This window comes from Coregonus lavaretus (assembly GCF_964263955.1).
Source record: "Coregonus lavaretus genome assembly, chromosome: 37".
Taxonomy (NCBI): Eukaryota; Metazoa; Chordata; class Actinopteri; order Salmoniformes; family Salmonidae; genus Coregonus; species Coregonus lavaretus.
The window spans coordinates 11,835,772-11,850,578 of record NC_140024.1 but is presented as its reverse complement, the minus strand read 5'-3'; the positions used below and the strand labels follow the sequence as shown (position 1 = coordinate 11,850,578).

Genomic DNA, 14,807 nt, shown 5'->3' with positions numbered 1-14,807 from the left:
TCTGGCAGCCCAAATGAACCAGTTTCAGAATCAGTTCAAACATTAGCTAGCAATATTTGTCAAATTGCAACTCCTTATTTCTCTATCGAATTGAATTGCAAAGGAATTATGGTAAATGGTTATACATTGCCACCTAGTGTACAACTGTATGAATTACAATTAGACTCAAGGGGTCGTCAACACTGCTTTCTTCCAATGCATATTTTATAGCAGATCTGAGTCAATGTTTGTGTCTGAAACACAATTAAGATTTCTGGTAGAACACAGCCCTCTTTGATTATGTATATATTCACACAGCGATGAGTTTAAAGCCTTCAGGGGCTAACACCAACCCTCCTTTAAATGAGTCATTAGTCAGATTCAGGGGTAGATAAGGTACATTGTTTGTCTTTATTACAAGTCAAGTCAAAAACAAAAAGAAGAAATATTTCCCCAGCCATTAAAGGTTGTTCCATTTAGGCTGTGTATGAAAGGGTAGAGGGGTAGTAATGAGAAGTCTTCATGTCTGAAGCATTGTGTCCATATAAGTGTCCATATCACAGCCCAATGGCAGAATGACCAGTGCCATCAGCTTGGGCCTGTGTAGAGACGTTCCCCCTGCACTCTCCTCTCTCAGGGCCCTGGGTTGGCTCAGAGTCCTGGCCCTCCAGCAAAGATGAGCTCCAGAGCTGACTGGATGTCCCCGTCTGTGGCCTGCAGCGCCCGCAACATCAGCTCCTCATCCTGGATCCCCATGCCTCTCAGCTGCTGCAGCTGGGACTGCCAACGCCCCTATAAGACAGAAGAACAAAGCTAGCCTTAAACTTACTGGCAAACAGACCAAAACACACAGAGTCAGAGACATTGAAGCTCAGCCCGTCATTACTCCAGCTAGAGAGACCAAACTAAAGGCAGCGAGTGCCATTGCTCCAGGCATTATGATTAAGAGCACAGCTTCTATCCACAGTGTTGTCCTTTAAAGGTCGAGACCTGTGGATCTGGTCTGTCCTCACGGCTCATGTAGCACAGTGAGAGGAGAGAGTGAGAGGAAAGGAGGAGAGAGGGGAAGGAGAGAATGAGAGAGGTAGAGGAGAGATGGAAAGGAGAAGAGACTGACCTGCAGAGAGGACATGCTGGACATGCTGGAGGCCTGCAGAGCCTGCTGCAGCGCCTGGCTGAAAAGGTCATTGCTGACAGGAGTCCCTGCTGGCGTGGGAGGCACTCCAGATGAGGGGTCCTGCTGCAACACAGAACAAAGGGCACGCAGTTAGAAGGGCAAGTGTCTGCTCTGTGTCACTGGTAGAGGAGTGTGTGTGTGTTGAGGGAGGATTATGGGCCATTCTTTACCTGAGCCCCTGCAGTGGGAGTAACAGCACTGCTCTCAGGAGTACTAGCCAGGGCCAGGGCAGTGGCCAGCTCACTCTGTGTTATGGGTCGAGGGCCTGTAGCTCCACTATGGCCAAGGGACACAGGACGCATTCCTGCTGGGCCTCCGGTTCGGTTGGATGGGCCTGCCTGATTGCCCTAGTTACACACATAGCAACGGTGTTAGCTATACTCCATCTATATTTACATTTTAAATCTCAATCCAGGTAGATTGACTCACCGATTGGAAATCTTCATCGTCATCAGACATGCCCTCAAACATAAACCCTCCTGCAGACAAGACAAAGCAAACGTCATACATGTCCCAGTCTTAGCGATGGTGAGTGACAGACCAATGTGGCCTTCACTGGTTCATGTTCAGTATCAATCAATCAATCAATTTTATTTTATATAGCCCTTCTTACATCAGCTAATATCTCGAAGTGCTGTACAGAAACCCAGCCTAAAACCCCAAACAGTAGAGACTAAACATTTTGAAAAAGAGTGAAACAGGGAGGTGCTACCTGAACCTTGTCCAATAAGAACACCGATTTTTGTTTTCCTTTGCAAACCATTTTTCTACGGTCTGCCCTTTTGAACACGACCCTATAGTGTCCACCAGTGTGATACTCACCTGGCATGTCACTGTAGGAGCTGGAGGAGACGTTGCGGGAGGAGCCGGCACTGGACTGAGCAGGCATGCTGCCAGCCACTGAGTGGAGGACCAGGATGATGGCATTGACCAGGGCTGGGTGAGAACTGATCAACCTACAAGGCAAAAAAATTAAATACTTTTTTCTTATCCCTATGTCACAAATCCACAGTATAGTTACTCATTTACAACATGGTATGACAAAGTCATTCTACAGTATATGGAACAAAAAGACTTACACATCCAGCATGTTAGGGTCTGTGAATTGCACAAATAGATCTTTGTCTTGGAGCACTCCTGCAAGATTCAGAAGAATAGCATTGTAAGACATAACCTCCTTAGTGACATGGTTAGGATGATGGTATGTCATAACGGGCAGGGATTATCAGTACTCGCCTAGCGCTACCGGGTCAGATCTCAGTCCTGGCGTGGCCACAATGATCTGATCTAGAGACTCCTTATTAGTCAGCATCTTATACACCTGGGGAAGCAAATTAAGTTATATACAGTGGGGTCTGAAATTATTGACATCCTTGATAAAGATGAGCAATAATGACTGTATAAATAAATAATTCAAATATTGAGCTATATTGTATGCAAAAAAAAAGGGAAAGTATATTGTTTTATACTAATACAATTGCCCAGATAAATATATGTTTATTTAACAAGTAACAACCATGAATAATGATGAGTGAGATTTACAGAGGGTCAAAGATCCTACCCCCAAGACATGCTAACCTCCCCTGTTATTGGTAATGGTGAAAGGTTAGCATGTTTTGGAGGTATGATCTTTAACCCTATGTAACTTTCTCAATCATAATTATTCACGATTCATTCAGGATTATCCGTAATCATGGTAGCATCCACATTAATGGAGAAGTGTTTAGAAACATATTCTATTCTTATTTACAATAGAAAAGTGACACCATAATGACACAATACATTATTTATCATTCATTTCAATTGGGCACAAAATAATCTGATACACAACCAAAACAAACTGCAAATGCATCCAACACGTTTCTACAGTCACAAGATTGATGTAGTCATTGCGAGCTAGGAATATGGAACCAAATTTATAATAATTTTGAGGGCGTCAATAATTTTGACCACTACCTTCGAGGAAAAAAAGCATTACTAATTAAACAAATTATCTTTCTCTGACCAATTATATTAGTATAAAATAATATAACTTTCCCATTCTTTTGAGCATATAATATAGCTCAGTATTTGAATTATTTATACTGAACAAAAATATAAAACGCAACCTGCAACAATTTCAAAGAGTTACAGTTCATATAAGGAAATCACTCAATTGAAATAAACTCATTAGGCTCTAATCTATGGATTTCATATGACTGAGAATACAGATATGCATCTGTTGGTCACAGATACCTTTTAAAAAAACACAATTTTCCTCACGCAGCGTGACACATCTCCTTCGAGTTGATCAGGATGTTGATTGTGGCCTGTGGAATGTTGTCCCACTCCTGTTCAATGATTGTGTGAAGTTGCTGGATATTGGCGGGAACTGGAACACTGTCGTACACGTCGATCGAGAGTATCCCAAACATGCTCAATGGGTGACATGTCTGGTGAATATGCAAGGGGAGTATGCAGGCCATGAAAGAACTGGGACTTTTTCAGCTTCCAGGAATTGTGTACAGATCCTTGCGACATGGGGCCGTGCATTATCATGCTGAAACATGAGGTGATGGCGGCGGATGAATGGCACGACAATGGGCCTCAGGATCTGGTCACGGTATCTCTGTGCATTCAAATTGCCATCGATAAAATGCAATTGTGTTCGTTGTCCTTGGCCTATGCCTGCCCATACCATAACCCCACCGCCACCATGGGGCACTCTGTTCACAACGTTGACATCAGCAAACCGCTCGCCCACATAATGCCCTACACGTGCGGTTGTGAAGCCAGTACTGCCAAATTCTCTAAAACGCAGTTGGAAGTGGCTTATGGTAGAGAAATTAACATTACATTCTCTGGCAACAGCTCTGGTGGACATTCCTGCATCTGTGGGATTGTGTTGCGTGACAAAACTGCACATTTTAGAGTGGCCTTTTATTGTCCACCAGCTTCTTGATATGCCACACCTGTCAGGTGGACGGATTATCTTGGCAAAGGAGAAATGCTCACTAACAGGGATGTAAACAAATTTGTGCACAGAATTTGAGAGGAATAAGCTTTTTGTGCGTATGGAACATTTCTGGAATATTTTATTTCAGCTCATGAAACATGGGACCAACACATGTTGTGTTTATATTTTTGTTCAATGTATTTTATACATTCATTATTGCTCATCTTTATCAAGGTTGTCAATCATTTTGGACCCCACCGTAACTGATATAATAGGATTTCTGATGAAGACATCCTTCTACATTTTCATTCTCAACACCATAACAATGTTATTACCGAGTCTCTGTAGGTGGAGTTGGAGTGGAGGGCTGCCTGCAGCACACGGAACTCCCTGGCTGCAGTCGTCCTGTTCACTGGCTCTACAAACAAAGAGAGAAAGAGGGGAGAGAAATTACTATGGTTCTTTATAGAAGTAACCTTATAAATGGAAATGTCTAGTGTGCATGGCACTTCTAAGAGGGTTAGAGTTAGTCGGCCAAAACCCGCCTGGATTGATCTCTGGTTCGGGCCAGGTCCTTTTGAGGATGTGCAGGGTGGATCCAGGCTGGATCCCACAGGAGTCTAAAGTCAGGTCGTCCTTCAACTTCCGACCACAGTGTACCAGCTCTGACATATGAAAGAAAAAACACTTTAGACACAAATCATAAATACAGTACAGAAGTTAGCTAAGTTAGTTGACATGTGAGAGTTGTTGACATATGCAATGCAAACCTATGAGTTCGGGGTCCGGTAAGGAATCAGGGAGCTGTGCTGCAACGAGCTGTTTCAGAGTAGAAACTCGGTACCCGCCGGGAGACACGTCTCCAGGCATCGTCTCAGGGAAGTGGAAGGTGGATTTGGGCTGATCCACCAGCTTCAATGACAGGTGCCACTCCGACATCATGAGCTATTGCTAGACAGGAACACGTTACAACGACAATCTACATTGGTAACATAGTGAAATCAGCACCACATTCATGCATCTAAAGCTAGATAAAGTTTGGAAAAGTAAATGTCTAATCTTCTGATATGCACAGCTAACGACACAGCTTACGTTACCGTTATTAGCCCCTAAGCTAGCTAGCTATCGCTACTATAATGGCACTAACGTTAGGCATTAACATTTGTAGCAAGTAAAGACCGTTTGGATGACTTTTTCAAAAATAAGATTTGTATGTCAGCCACTAAAACGCATTAAATCCACGAATGAAACATGAAACTCCTTGCAAAATTGTACTGCAGACTCACGATTTGCTTTGTTGACACGATCTGCTTCCGTGTTTAGTCACGTGGTCCACAATCACGCTGACCAAAGCGGAAGTAATGGAATATACATGATGGCAACAATGTATCATTTATTTGCTATCATGGTCCTCGCTGAAGCAAAATGTAACAACTGCAATGTAGATGTAGCAAATCTAACCAAATTACTATACCTTTTCTACAGCAATTTCAAGAGCCTCCACACCACTTGATGGGGCGGCAGGTAGCTTAGTGGTTAAGAGCGTTGTGCCAGTAACCGAAAGGTCGCTGGTTCTAATCCCCGAGCCGACTAGGTGAACAATTTGTCGATGTGCCCTTGAGCAAGGCACTTAACCCTAATTGCTCCTGTAAGTCGCTCTGGATAAGAGCGTCTGCTAAATGACTGAAAATGTAAATGTTGCACATTTGGTCCGTTTTTGGGCCTCACAGCCTACTTTCCAAACTTTCCAACTTTTCTGTGCCATTATCAAATTATTTTAACCCTCAAACTACCAACATATTTTACATGATTATAACCAGCTGGAGTCATTTTTCCCCCAAGATTAAACAAAAAACGGAACTTATTTAGGCTTTTATCAAAACATAATTTGACATGTTCCTTGTTGTTGTTGTAAGGCAATAACAATTAAATGTGATATTGAAAACAAAAATAACAATTTGTAAGGTAGTGGACTCTAAGGCCTTGTCAGGGGGTGCAAAGTATCAGTAGTAAGACAGGATTCAGATGCAAGATTGTGTTATGCAAGATTGTACAAGATTATGCAAGATTGTGCACACTACACTGGCTTCCAGTTGAAGCTCGCATCTGCTACAAGACCATGGTGCTTTACCGTCAGGCTCTGATCAGTCCCTACACCCAAACGAGGGCATTGCGTTCATCCACCTCTGGCCTGCTGGCTCCCCTACCTCTGCTGAAGCACAGTTCCCGCTCAGCCCAGTCAAAACTGTTCGCTGCTCTGGCACCCCAATGGTGGAACAAGCTCCCTCACGACGCCAGGACAGCGGAGTCACTCACCACCTTCCGGAGACATTTGAAACCCCACCTCTTTAAGGAACACCTGGGATAGGATAAAGTAATCCTTCTACCCCCCCCCCCTTAACCCCCCCCCCCCCCCAAAAAAATAATAATAATAAATAAATAATAATAATAATAATAATAATTGTAAAGTGGTTATCCCACTGGCTATAAGGTGAATGCACCAATTTGTAAGTCGCTCTGCATAAGAGCGTCTGCTAAATGACGTAAATGTAAATGTAAATGTTATTAAGTTAGGTGCAGAAGGGTTCATTATTTGGATCCAGCTTTATTTCTCACACAGCTGTGTTCAACAGAGCCGGTCAGACATCCTTTGAAGGGATATTGTCTGTTTCTAATGTGTTCTTGGAGTAACAACAGAGAAGCAGTTGAGGAGAAAAGCAGGAAACCTTAATGTCTCAAAATACCCAGATTACTTTTCCTGCTGAATGCATTAGCTCAGAATGTTCTTTCCAACACAGCTATCCAGCCTTCATGTCTGGGACAGAGAGTGATTATAGCAGTGTAAAACCAGCTCTCTTTGTTTTACATTTTTTACATTTTTAGTCATTTAGCAGATGCTGTTATCCAGAGCGACTTACAGTTAGTGAGTGCATACATTTTTCGTACTGACATTTATTGCAAACTTCTAGTTCAACAATGGCATCTAGTTCATACAACACTATTGCCTATCAAGTTTGTTATTTTCATCAAAGCATATGACCCCTCATCGGACAAAAATGTGTAATCAAGGTATGACACTTATTATTATTACCCTTAGTTTATTTAAAATAATAAAGTTGAGTATGAAAAATGTGAGATGTACGAAATATTATAGAATATGAAAATTGACGAGCACCACAGTTGTTTTATATACTGTATGCTTGCCTTCAACATAAAGGGTTAACATTACCCAGCGGTGGGGGTCCGGGGGCAAACACTTTTCTCGTACGCGTGACATCATACTGGACAAAGCACCGTATGGGAGCGGTTTCTTAGAATCGAATGAATCCTCCTAAATGTAAGGTTTTTTAATACCTGTAGCCGAACTATTCATTTCTCAAGTCAAAAGGGTTCAAGGGAACGCTATTGGCGCTTATTTTGTCAGGAAAACCCAAAGAGGGTATGCAAAACTCAACAGAATAAGATCATTCGTGATTTTGTGTAACAAATCACAGCCGCTGGATGGTTGGTGATTCATAAGTTGCGTTCTCCTAACATGGTAAGTTTTCACTTTTTATTTTGTTTACAATAGTCAAAGAAAAGTACATAAAACGTGGTGTAGTAACCAGGTAATTACGCGTCGTTTCCATTTTCTGTTGATTTTGAGAATGAGCCACGAAAATGTCATTGTGCTTGCAGATGTAAGCAACAGCTGGAGTGAATGAAGCAGAAACGCGCATGACTGGATACACTACTGCATCTTATTTGAACAAAAGACAATAGACTCGTTTAAGAAACTCATTAACAATAAATACACTGTTAAGTAACTTCTATTTAAGGCTCAGTAACTTAATGTCCCAATGGCGGTTTTTGTTTATCACATTTTACCAAAGCACTCAGCTAGCACTCAGCTAGATCTCTTCTTGAATTAAATGTAACCTTTCTTAGCCAAACCTTCATACCATAACCACTAACCACAAAACACAGCCTACATCGTTGTCACCATATTAGCTAACATCATAGTCAACATAGCTACTAGTAAACCTGCTTCAATCATGCAGTACAGTGTACAGTCAGCAAGGAGTTTAGCAGTTACACCGGCGTGCCCCGGTGTAACTCTTCCAAGTCAAGCTTACCTTGACTTGGAAGAGTTCCAGTGTTGGATAGCCATAGCCAGCTAGCTAATGTAAATAGCATTCCTCTCTGTTAGAGCTGGGTGTTTGAGTAGGCTAAATTAGCTAGCTGCATTAGTTAGCTAAGTAATTGAAAGTGAAGGTGAAAAAAATACTATGAAATATAGCTATCTCTCTCTCTCTTTCACTCCCTCTCTGATGCTTCTCCTTAATTTTTGAAGAAATACATTTGTTAAAAACTGTTCAACTATTGTCTTTATCTCTCTTTGAGTCAACTACTCACCACATTTTATGCACTGCAGTGCTAGCTAGCTGTAGCTTATGCTTTCAGTACTAGATTAATTCTCTGATCCTTTGATTGGGTGGACAACATGTCAGTTCATGCAGCAAGAGCTCTGATAGGTTGGAGGACGTCCTCCGGAAGTCGTCATAATTACTGTGTAAGTCTATGTAACGGAGTGAGCACCATGAACCTCCTAGGTTTTGTATTAAAGTCGGTGTACCCAGAGTAGGACGGAAATAGTTGTCCTCCAGCTACACCATGGTGCTACCCCAGAGAGTGCTGTTGATGCTACTGTAGACCTTAATTGCAAAACAGTGTGTTTTAGTCAGTTATTTGGTGACATGAATATATTTATTATAGTTGTATCTAAAAACAATAACTTTTTTAATGTTTCAATTTTTTTATTTAGCATCCACTGCTCCAAACGTAATTATAGGTAGTAAAACTTGATAATAACATGATTGTCTTGTTTTTAGACAAAAGACTGCCTACTGGGCACACACTGGTTGAATCAACGTTGTTTCCACGTAATTTCAATGAAATTGCATTGAACCAATGTGGAATAGATGTTGAATTGACATCTGTGCCCAGTAGGTGGTCTCATATTTGTTGGAACCGCTGCGGTTGGAACTTGGAACACATAGCAGCATTACCCTGGCAACACAGAGATGGGAGGGAAAACATTTTCAGGCCCAGGACCACATAGGGCAAACAACCTGGGTGATTATAAAGTATGATAAGGTCTTCTAGAACAGTGGTTCTTAAACTTAAACTGTGGGGCACACCTTTTAATGAACTCAGTCCGGCTTTCAACTTACTCCTAAAAGTTGTAATAGTAGAAAACACAAGGTGCAATTTCGAAATTGAGTAGTGCATCAGCAGTTTTCCTCTGTCATGTCAGTCATTGCAGACCTTCGAGAGCTATTTATAATTTGTTAGAAATGTCCAGATCAACTAGCCCATGTCAGCTAGTGTTTTTAGCTAGGTTTTTTAGCCTATTGATTTTGTTATAGTGTTTGTCATTCAAATGTCACATGAACATACATAAGACATGGCAAAATGTGTAGAATTACAGGAAATTAGCTTTAAAACTGCTACATTGTCTTTGCACCCCATGACAAAGTGTGTAGAATTGCAGGAAATTAGCTTTAAAATGGCAAAAAAAAGTTTAATGGTGTCAGCTGCAGTTTATGTTATGTTATGTGTAGCTCATATGGCGCTTGCAACGCCAGGGTTGTGGGTTCGTTTCCCACGGGGGGCCAGTATGAAAAAAATAATTATGCACTCACTAACTGTAAAGTCGCTCTGGATAAGAGCGTCTGCTAAATGACTAAAATATAAATGTAAATGTTATTATTCTGAGCTCCATGCTGAATTGGAGGACTGGTCTGATGATCCCTGTCACATGACTGTCAGAGCAGAGCAGCTGGGCTTTCTTGGCAGGGACAGCATCCTGGAGGGATACAATAGTCTTTGATACTAAGCTGGCAACATGGCTAGAGAGGAAATTACATACGAGGTTAGGGAAAGACAAGATAAATACTTCATACTTAAAATGGAGGGAAAAGCATTAGCAATATCAGACTTTTCCAGCAAACACCTTAAGTTTAGGTAATACCATTTGTGTACGTTATACCGCAACCTATAAATCCACAACAAATGTAAATGGATCTGCTGAGCGAAGATAGAGTACAGATTTATTGTACTCATTATGCTGAAATAAGTCCCGCCTTAGCATGTCTCAGGCTGCAGGTGTGGTCAAATGAGTTTGATCTGACCTCTGACATTAAGCTGGCCAAAAGAAGCTGGGTAGTGCAGGGAGAGAGGGGATTTACCAGTCCTGGTGGAGGAAGTAGACCGGGGGAAGGGAAATAACGTTGAGTAATTCAATGCAAGGGACACATACAGCCTTGACAGACAGTGGCTTTCACACTGCGTGCCAGTCATACTCAAGAATGTCTGAGTTCATAAGTTAAACTAAATTAAACAGGAACTTAACAATGTGTCAGGAAATTTGACTTATGACTATGAAGAACTCTTAGGTATGTCATCTGTTTATGTTGTAATGTTTTCTATGCATGCCATGAGGGTATGTTATGACACATACGAGTGTACAGTCTTGCTATGAATAACTTGAAGCCAGTGAGGAGGACAAATATTTCTTGATAGTGAGCTCCCTAGTCCCTAGTCCTAGCGTGCTAAATTAATTATGGGCAGGCTGTCTGCTGCTGCTTGCTGGACAGCTGTCCAGACAAGAGAGAGACAGACAGATAGACTGACATACAGCCAGGGTCCAGGGAACAGTCCTATTATGGAAGAAGCTTTGTGTGGAAGTTACCATTCTGCCCACATCCTTTTTTCTGCTGAGCTCATCTGGAGACTTCATGGAAAGGATTTCATCATAGGGTTTCATCTAAGCCAAGGAATGAAGCTGATGACCATAGCGGTGTTTAAAAAAAACGTTAAAAAGCAATGAATCGGATGCAGCAGATCAGAATGTTTATGAACAATTATTTCTTAACATTATTAACTCAGCAAGGCATTTGGCGACCGGATGATGAAAGAAAGCAATAGAACTATTGGTTTCAATGGCATATGGAAGTGTTTATAAAATAATTGCCTAGGCTACTTTGAAGCAAGGTAAAACATGCCTCATAATATGTAGTAAAACGTTCAGGTTTCGAACAGTTAAGTAGCTACAGTGGGGAAAAAAAGTATTTAGTCAGCCACCAATTGTGCAAGTTCTCCCACTGAAAAAGATGAGAGGCCTGTAATTTTCATCATAGGTACACGTCAACTATGACAGACAAAATGAGAATTTTTTTTCCAGAAAATCACATTGTAGGATTTTTTATGAATTTATTTGCAAATTATGGTGGAAAATAAGTATTTGGTCAATAACAAAAGTTTCTCAATACTTTGTTATATACCCTCTGTTGGCAATGACACAGGTCAAACGTTTTCTGTAAGTCTTCACAAGGTTTTCACACACTGTTGCTGGTATTTTGGCCCATTCCTCCATGCAGATCTCCTCTAGAGCAGTGATGTTTTGGGGCTGTCGCTGGGCAACACAGACTTTCAACTCCCTCCAAAGATTTTCTATGGGGTTGAGATCTGGAGACTGGCTAGGCTACTCCAGGACCTTGAAATGCTTCTTACGAAGCCATTCCTTCGTTGCCCGGGCAGTGTGTTTGGGATCATTGTCATGCTGAAAGACCCAGCCACGTTTCATCTTCAATGCCCTTGCTGATGGAAGGAGGTTTTCACTCAAAATCTCACGATACATGGCCCCATTCATTCTTTCCTTTACACGGATCAGTCGTCCTGGTCCCTTTGCAGAAAAACAGCCCCAAAGCATGATGTTTCCACCCCCATGCTTCACAGTAGGTATGGTGTTCTTTGGATGCAACTCAGCATTCTTTGTCCTCCAAACACGACGAGTTGAGTTTTTACCAAAAAGTTCTATTTTGGTTTCATCTGACCATATGACATTCTCCCAATCCTCTTCTGGATCATCCAAATGCACTCTAGCAAACTTCAGACGGGCCTGGACATGTACTGGCTTAAGCAGGGGGACACGTCTGGCACTGCAGGATTTGAGTCCCTGGCGGCGTAGTGTGTTACTGATGGTAGGCTTTGTGACTTTGGTCCCAGCTCTCTGCAGGTCATTCACTAGGTCCCCCCGTGTGGTTCTGGGATTTTTGCTCACCGTTCTTGTGATCATTTTGACCCCACGGGGTGAGATCTTGCGTGGAGCCCCAGATCGAGGGAGATTATCAGTGGTCTTGTATGTCTTCCATTTCCTAATAATTGCTCCCACAGTTGATTTCTTCAAACCAAGCTGCTTACCTATTGCAGATTCAGTCTTCCCAGCCTGGTGCAGGTCTACAATTTTGTTTCTGGTGTCCTTTGACAGCTCGTTGGTCTTGGCCATAGTGGAGTTTGGAGTGTGACTGTTTGAGGTTGTTGACAGGTGTCTTTTATACTGATAACAAGTTCAAACAGGTGCCATTAATACATGTAACGAGTGGAGGACAGAGGAGCCTCTTAAAGTAGAAGTTACAGGTCTGTGAGAGCCAGAAATCTTGCTTGTTTGTAGGTGACCAAATACTTATTTTCCACCATAAGTTGCAAATAAATTCGTTAAAAATCCTACAATGTGATTTTCTGGATTTCTTTTTCTCAATTTGTCTGTCATAGTTGACGTGTACCTATGATGAAAATTGCAGGCCTCTCTCATCTTTTTAAGTGGGAGAATTTGCACAATTGGTGGCTGACTAAATACTTTTTTCCCCCACTGTATATGTTTTCAAAATGTATACTGCCTCCAGCTCATTGCAAAGTGGTGTGTGAGACGCTGATGAAGCCTGCCTTCGATTGCCTATGCATTTGAATGGCGAATGGGAAGCGCGCTTCAATTACCAGTTGAGAAAAAAAAATACTAGCTCTTTTTAATCGTGGCCCAAAAACTATTTTTAACACACGATTGCATTTAGAATTGTTGTGCAATGATTGGGCTTATGAAAGCGCTGTCTGACAGGTTCTGTATCTGTATGCTGTGTGCGTGTGATAAATAAGATACATAACGAATATACACAAGCAGCAATTTAATTCCAAAAAATTATGCAAATGAACCCATAGACAGATAAGCATGACCGGTCAAATGTATTTACATCAATGAATATTTACATCAACTGGTATTTACATAAATGAATAGGCTAAAAAGCATTATTTCGCAATGGGATTTTTTGTCTTCTCCTGGAGAAGTGGCAATTGTTTTTGGCCAAAAGCCGACTATTACCAGCTAACAGAAACCCTGACACACACACACAGTGTCTCTGCGGTCTCCCACCGAAAGAGTGGGAGACAGGACACAGTTTTGTGTGGTAGGAGTCAGTAGAGTGCGCTACATCTAATGTTTTCCCTCTGGTGGGCGTCCTGAGGCCACTAGGCGAATGACTCAATGGAAGTTCCCTTCACTCAGCTCTAATGGCCTGAAAGAAATGCCTTGTACTGTGTACAGCTCTCTCTCTCTCTCTCTCTCTCTCTCTCTCTCTCTCTTCCCCCCTCCTCTCTCTCCTCTCTCTTACTCTCTCTCCCTCTCTCTCTCTCTCTCTCTCTCTCTCTCTCTCTCTCTCTCTCTATCTCTTTCGCTCTCTCTCTCGCTCTCTCTCTCTCTCTCTCTCTCTCTCTCTCTCTCTCTCTCTCTTTATTTCTCTCTCTATCTCTCTCTCTCTGTCTTTCAATTCAATTTAATGGCTTTATTCTCTCTCTCTCTCTCCCTCTTTCTCTCTCTATCTCTCTTTCCCTCTCTCTTGCAGGATTTCCCACAGCATACACGCTGGTTTAATGTTGACATTAGATTTTGTTAACATGATCAGTAGCGGTTTGCACTCCCCTGTCTTTCCTTTGATGATTTCTTGTCTGAAACATTCTATTTAAACTAATTGGGCCAGAGTGAATCAGATCATGTCTCTGTGTTTGTTTCCACAGTGCTGTGTCTGACGAGGCTGACCCGCACTACCGAGACCCCAGGAAGACCATGCTGTCCCTCCTGCTGCCCGTGTTGCTGGCTGTGCAAGCTCTCGGTGGGTGGTGTCCCCCTGTCCCCCTCCACAGCCCATCATTACCCATAGATCAATGCTACCACCAAGTGTAACCACCGCCATCTCAACAATACGCTCAACAGGGTTTTTAGTCATTCCCTTCAAAGAAATGACAAGGAAGACAAAATAACAGCTCAAATTAGGCTTACTCTGAAAACGAATATTCTTAACAGTGCAAAACGTAAAGACGATGAAAACAGAATGGGAACATTTAGAAAGTTATGTGGACAGGAAAATTGGATGAGTTTGTCCTTCTCTAGCCAGAGCTAGAATGGGGCCCTAGGGTAGCTAGTAGGGTGAGGTCCTGCCTGAGAAGAGACTTGCAGAGAGTGTCGTTTTTCTCCAGTGAGTCAGAGAGTGTGGTGGGGGAGTCAGCCTCTCATGTTCCAGTAAGAAGGGGGAGTTGTGGTTGGTGTAGCCTGGGCTGTAGGCAGCAGGGTTGTTGTAGTGCTCAGGGCAGTGTGCTGGACTCAGCAGTCAGACAGAGACTCTGAGAGTGAGAGAGATAGGAGCAGGGCTTCATTAGGGCCTAGTACTGTTCCAGCCTTAATGGGTCTCTGGCCTGCTCATTACTGGCTGTGGCGGCTGCCTCAGCCCTCTCACTGGGAGGGAGGGAGGGAGGGAGGGAGGCGTCTCGGACTGTGTAGCTCTTTAAGTTGTAGTTAAGAGGGTTTTTTACCTCACACAATATATGATTGTTCTTTATTTACTTACT

At 42.3% G+C, this 14,807-nt stretch overlaps 2 protein-coding genes across 3 annotated transcripts in view; one reads left to right on the top strand and one right to left on the bottom strand.

The window, feature by feature from the left end:
* Window positions 1-371: 371 nt before the first annotated feature.
* On the bottom strand, window positions 372-5,413 carry LOC311111617 (ubiquitin-like protein 7). 2 transcript variants are annotated; one of them, XM_084154388.1, is made up of 11 exons: window positions 5,378-5,413; window positions 4,862-5,042; window positions 4,637-4,756; window positions 4,427-4,509; window positions 2,393-2,477; window positions 2,236-2,293; window positions 1,979-2,112; window positions 1,586-1,635; window positions 1,327-1,503; window positions 1,097-1,219; window positions 372-771 (listed from the first exon to the last, which is right to left on the bottom strand). In XM_084154388.1, the coding sequence occupies exons 2-11, from the start codon at window positions 5,031-5,033 to the stop codon at window positions 631-633; spliced, it is 1,143 nt and encodes a 380-aa protein (XP_084010514.1). In that variant the 5' UTR covers window positions 5,034-5,042; window positions 5,378-5,413; the 3' UTR covers window positions 372-630. The 2 variants fall into 2 exon arrangements, with proteins under 2 accessions (XP_084010514.1, XP_084010515.1); XM_084154389.1 differs by having other exon boundaries at window positions 1,097-1,216.
* Window positions 5,414-7,363: 1,950 nt separating this feature from the next.
* Window positions 7,364-14,807, top strand: part of LOC311111236 (CD276 antigen-like) — a 65,428-nt gene continuing 57,984 nt past the window's right edge. Inside the window, exons 1-2 of the mRNA XM_084153951.1 lie at window positions 7,364-7,629; window positions 13,980-14,074. Coding sequence (XP_084010077.1) covers window positions 14,029-14,074 — 46 coding nt within the window. The 5' untranslated portion in view covers window positions 7,364-7,629; window positions 13,980-14,028. The remainder of the gene's footprint in view (window positions 7,630-13,979; window positions 14,075-14,807) is intronic.